General features: G+C 53.5%; 1 protein-coding gene across 1 annotated transcript; it reads left to right on the plus strand.

Annotated features, from left to right (window-relative positions):
- The first annotated feature begins 1,411 nt into the window (after positions 1-1,411).
- On the plus strand, positions 1,412-5,104 carry LOC100758838 (Actin-like containing protein). The gene has a single exon (XM_027414764.1). The coding sequence runs from the start codon at positions 1,412-1,414 to the stop codon at positions 5,102-5,104; it is 3,693 nt and encodes a 1,230-aa protein (XP_027270565.1).
- The last annotated feature ends 896 nt before the right edge of the window (positions 5,105-6,000 follow it).

Below are 6,000 nucleotides of genomic sequence, written 5' to 3' on the forward strand. Positions count from 1 at the left end.
TGCCTGTTCCCTATCTTAACTGAAGAAGGAGGGTGGCACAAGGGGCCTGAAATGCGGCTGAGTCAGGCTTTGCCCAGCAGCCAATCAAAAAAGGTGCCAATGCAGCACAGTGCCAGCCTTAGTCCCTGGTCACACAGCCTCGCACCCCACGGCCAACTGTAAACACTATTTTTAACCTCTGTGAAAACATGTTGCTTCGGAGGAGGACAGGCCTACAGCTGCATCCTTCACAAACCTGTTTCTTGGGTAGAAAGACTGAGCCCTGAAGGGAACACAACCCTGGAGGACAGAGGGGCCAGGCTAGAGTTCAGAGGCAGCGGAAGGAGATTTGACTGCCCAAGGCAGAACTTCCAAAAGTAGGTCTATTCAAATGACCTGTCCTCTAGCTGTAGAGCAGTGTGGCAGGAACCTCAGAGTAGCCCTGGATCCGAGGGCCTAGTCCAGGTAGATTCGATTCCTTCCTACCTCTGTTTCCCCATCAAAGAAAAGAGGGAGAAATACTGATTTTCTACATGTCTACCCATATCCAGGGCTCTGTCTAGCTTGTCCTTACTGTATATACAACCCTGTTCTGAGCACACCCACTGTGTGCCCAGTCTCACGCCTGCCATGCCCCGATTGAGAGGCTGGCCCTATTCCTACTATATCCCTATCATTCCCTATCTTGTAAGTGGCACTTAGTTAACATTGTGGCTACTGCAGCCTAGCCCTGTGCCTAGTGCGATGCTCTCATTATGGCCAGGATGAAACTGACACAATGTGACAAGAACTGGAACATTCTGACTTGAAGATTCTGAGCAGAGGCCCCGCCTCCACCACCCCCATACCCACTCCTGCAAGACACTGGTCCTGGGCTTCAGGGACATGTGGCTCTGGGGAGGGGGCTCTCTATGAGGCATAAGCAGAGGAAAACCATCTGGAGCAGCAGAGACTGCCAAGGAGCTGCTGTCCCTGGAGCGGGAGCGGAAGTGGAAGCAGGGAACACAGGGGAGGGGAGCCTGGGGCTGAGTCTGCGCCCCTCACCCTCTTCTGTCTCTTAGACAAAGTAGTGAACAGGCTTTGCTCTTGTAAAGGGGCCAGTGTCAAGGAAGCCCTCAGTCTCCCCTGACTCCTCTTCTCCCTTGACCTTACCTTGGCCCTCTCTGGGACACTGCCCTCACTCAGGGGTTGGCCTGGGTACAGTGGTCACTGATTGGTAAAGAAGGAACAAAGCTGACTTAAAGCAGTCTAATATTATTGAGACCCCTAAGCTTCTCCACCTCCTAAAGTCTTCAGAGAAGCACCCCCTTCAGTGGGTGGGGCCCCTGTTATGCCATACTTTGTCACTCTCCAGGTCACTGGGGGCAGTGATTGTGTGGGGTCACCATGGCAATGAAGTGGGGGCAGGGCACCTAGGGCATGGAGCAGGACTATGGAAGCCACCAAGAAGGTGGGGGGCCCTGATCCATCGGGCCCCCAGGGCCATCCCCTGCCTGGCAGTCAGCAGCTAAGGTTCGGCTTCAGAGGGTCCCAGGGACCATGGATGAGCTCAAGATCCCTATACTCAAAGCAGGGGTTGTCATTGTCCACGGGGGCCATCGCTGACATGGCCTGCAGCTCAACTTCCCAGGCTCTCCCTTCTCAGCCTAGTCATCAACTACTCCAGGATTCTGCTCAGGTCAGCTCCCAGTGTAATTATGCACAGGCCTCCCAGGACACCCCGAGATTCTCCTCTTCTAATCTACTTTCAAACCCCTCTGTGGGAACCCAAGAGCGTCTCCTCATGGATGATGGGACCCAGACTCTACCACTGTGCACACACAACGACAGCACCAATGACAAAGCCCAGAATGGATTCAGCCTCTCCCAGATTCAGTTACAGATTGGGAGGGAGAGCAAGACTCCAGCTAAAGTCCTAGTCGGCTGGGGCAAAGGAACCTGTAACATTGACCACCTGGCCCCTGTGGGTCCCAGGAAGAGTCGATGGCTACCCTACCTCCTCTCAGGAGAGAGTGGCATAGTTGAAGGTCAAAATCCTCTTCAGACTCTAGCTCAGACTCCAGCCCAAGAACAGGGCCAGGACAGGGGTCCAGGTCTGGGTCCAGCTCAGGCTCCTACCCTAAATAAGACTATTTCTTCACCTTTATTACCTCTTCCAACCTCAATTCAGGCTTCTACTCCAGCTGTCAAAGCACCACCAACACCTGCTGCAGTTGAACCTTTCACCTCAGGTCCCGACCATTCAACTAAAACCACTGTAGCCACTGAAGACCTGACTGTTGATCTCAAGAATGGTGACAACCAATTGTCCATTCTCTTAGATTCTTCCAAAAAGGACAAAGTGTATTTTCCCCTCAAGGAGACTCCTGGCACTCCAGCATCTACTCCAGTAGAGTTTCTAGCCTCCACCCAGATGCAAGAGATTGCCAAGATGCAGGTGGCACCCAAGCAATCTGAGGACCCTGGAAACACACCTCTGGTCCATGCCTGCAGGTTAGATGCCTCAACACCAGCCGCAGAGCCTCTAGATGCTCTCAAGACACAGATAAGTAGCCACAAGATTTGCAGCTGCCAGCTAGACAAGCAGCCCCCCAGTGCCTGCAACAACAACTGCTCCAATGTGACACTGCCTGCCTGCCAAGGAGCCTACAACACGCAGTTTCCAGCCCAGACTCCCAGAGAGACCATGCAGATTCCCATTTCTAGTGCTCCGACCTGCCAGCTCCAGGATGCCGTGGAAGACCACGTGCTGGTGTTTGATATGGCCACAGGCAACACCAGGATGGGGCTGCTATGCCACGATCCCATGGGCTCACGGGCAGTGCTTGTAGGTCTCACACCCAACCACCCAATGACTCCCATCTCTGAAAATATGCGGTCTCCTCGGTCGTTGCCCAGGTCAATCCTCTCCCCTAACAGTGATCACTCCAGCATGTGGTCTACCACAGCCATGCTGTCTAGCCCTGTGCCCTCCAGCCTCTCCTCTGGAAGCTACCGAGAGGTACCCCTGGCTTCCAAGGAGGCCAAACACAACCTAGAGTCACAGAATTTCCCCGGCACTGACAGCCCTCTCAGGGTTGGGATGTTTGCTAGACCTGTCGGACCGGGGACACCCTTCCAGTATGGTGAAAAGGTACCAGCCCAAGTTCCTGATGCTAACTGGTCCAAATCTGAGGCTGAAAAGGTTAATCCTGCCCACACCATCTGGATGCTGGACTCTCCCAAGATGCAAGATAGTTCCATGGTCCAGACTAGGAAATTGCAGTGGATAAAGCCAGATTCTGTGTCAACAGACGATAACCAGAGAGTGCCCAGATTGCCACTCCAGGAGGAAGTTGGCAGCAATAACCAGAAAGAGGTCAGTTCTGCTCAGCCTAGTGGCCCTCAGGCTGAAAACACCAGACAGGCCTTCCTCACTGGTCAGAATTTCCTTAATGGGCAGAACCTCCTTGTTAGACAGCTATCTATAATTGAGCAGGGCTCCCTATCTGGTCAGCTCCCCTCTACCAAACAGCTCCCCCTTACTAGTCTACCTCATCTCAGTGAGCAGACTCCTCTTTCCAGACAATTTTCCTTCAATAGACAGGTACCCCTCACAGCGAAGTCCTCCACCACCAGAGAGCCCACCTTAACCTCCGGGGAGCCTGTCCAGCCCTGTACCCAAAAGAGTGAACCCTTGGGCAATCCTACACATGTAGGAATTCTCCGATTACCCCTGGCATCTGAGGAGGCCTGCATTTATGTGAACAGAGATAAAGCTGTAAACAATAGTGCCCAAAGATCCAGCACGCATCCGCTCCCATCCTGGAAACCCAGTGATTCCCAAAGGGCCCGCCAGGAACAACTTTCTTTGATCACATTTACTGGTTGTAAGGACTTGCCCATATCCATGGTGGGCCCTGAGTCCCAGAATGGACATCAGTTCAAGTTGGCAGCTGATGACATTACACGTTCATCAGTGATTGCACACCTGGGTCTTCTCCGTGGGAATTGCTATGGGCTAGTGTCCAATATTGCTCTACCAGTGCAATCACCGGTGCTTTGCCACCACTCATCCAGTCCCTACCAGAACATGGCAGCCATAGTGATTGATACAGGCACAGGATTTACCAAATGTGGACTGGCTGGAGAGGACCATGTCCTCAGTGTGGTACCCTCGCAAGTTCAGATGCTGCAGCATCCAGCCCAGGGCCAGCCCCAGTATGTAGTACCTGACCACCAAGAGGGCTCCTACTCTGTGTTGAACCGAGGAGTGGTCTCTGACTGGGATGCTCTAGAGGTGCTGTGGCAACACCTGTTCTACTGCAAGCTTCGCGTGCAGCCTGAGGAGATGGCTGTGCTTGTGGCTGACTCCCCCATCTCACCGCGTACCAACAGAGAAAAGGTGGCTGAAATACTCTTTGAGCGCTTCCGTGTGCCAGCTATGCAAACAGTTCACCAGGCTCTTCTGACGCTCTATGCTTACGGGCGCACCACTGGACTGGTGGTGGGAAGCGGCCATGGAACCTCCTACGTGGCACCTATCCTCACTGGGGACCTGGCTCCACTTGACACCTACCGGCTGGATGTGGCTGGTGCTGATCTTACTGACTACCTGGCCCAGCTGCTCCTGGCAGCTGGCCACTCGCCACCCAAGGCAGGGCTTCTCAGACAGATTAAAGAGGCCTGCTGCTATGTGGCTATGGATATGGCAGCTGAGGTGGCCAGAAACCAGTCCCAGGCCCAGGTGGAATTTGTACTCCCAGATAAGCAAGTTATCACACTGGGCTCTGAGCGCTTTTGTTGCCCTGAGGCTCTCTTTCAACCAAATCTGCTAGGTCTCAACCAGCCAGGCCTCCCACAGCTGGCCATGCTAAGTATCAGTCGTCTGGAGGCCAAGCAGCAGGAGCAGCTGCTGGCCAACGTGGTGCTGGAAGGTGGTAGCACCCTGGTCAATGGTTTCCCTGAGCGCCTGAGACAGGAGCTGGGCCCTAGGGCCACGGTGCTGGGTTCTCCACACCGTGCAGTTGCTGCCTGGCTTGGGGGTTCCATCATGGCATGCCGGGACTCCTTCCAAAGCCTGTGGCTTACCCGCAGGGAATATGAAGAGGAGGGCCCATGGGCTATCTACAAGTACCAGCTCTGAGCACATAAACTTCTGACTCTGCTTGCTTTAAGTACTGTTGCATGTTTTAGGTGGAGGGTGGTATGGGGAAGGCAAGACTCCAGACTTGGGGCCCGAGAAGGGGATCCTGGTCATCCCGAGGCACACCTAACCTCAACACTCAAGAACATAATGAGCCCTGGAAACCTGCCCTTTCCAGAGACCCCCCCCAAAAGCCCCTTGGCCATCATTATCTCTCATCTGGCTTGACCTTTACTGCACCCCAAGGGCAACCATAGAAAATGGCTGCTGTGGGGTTTTGCCCTGTTGCCCTGACGACAAGTGCAATTACCCTTGATTGCCAGCTTGTTGCCATGGTAATTTCAAACATAATGTAATAACCCACACAGCCTAGAGTGAGTCATGAGGGTGGGGGATGGGGGCAGCCCCTTCCCCTAGCTCCAGAAGGAGGGATTGCTTCCAGCTCCTTTCTTGAGCCTTCTTCTGGGTGCTGAGGCCAGCAACATGGACAGTAGCTGAGCAATTCAAAAGATGGCTTTGGGTATGTAGCATTGCCCCCAAGGGAGGGTGTCTATCAAAGACTGCTTCTTGGGGAAATAATACAAATACCTCTTAGACTCTAAACCTTGGGAGGGTGTTCTAGCTGGGTTATCAGGGGCTTCAAAATAAGAGAACATGGGAATACTGCCTTTGGTAACCAGGGTAGGAAGTAGAGAGGACAGTTAAGTGCTGGATCCCAGATGACAAGCAAACTAGAGCTGGGGTGCTGAGCTCCAGCCCGATCTGCAGACTCTTTGGATGTTCAAGTTCACATCTCATCCTGCCTCTTATTGTGGCGCTCTGACCGCCTCGCTTCAGTGGAAGCCAAAACTATAAACTCTGGACTTGCTCCTCCTTCTTAGACTCCCCTTCCCTCG

The sequence above is a fragment of the Cricetulus griseus genome, chromosome 4, assembly GCF_003668045.3.
Source record: "Cricetulus griseus strain 17A/GY chromosome 4, alternate assembly CriGri-PICRH-1.0, whole genome shotgun sequence".
NCBI lineage: Eukaryota > Metazoa > Chordata > Mammalia > Rodentia > Cricetidae > Cricetulus > Cricetulus griseus.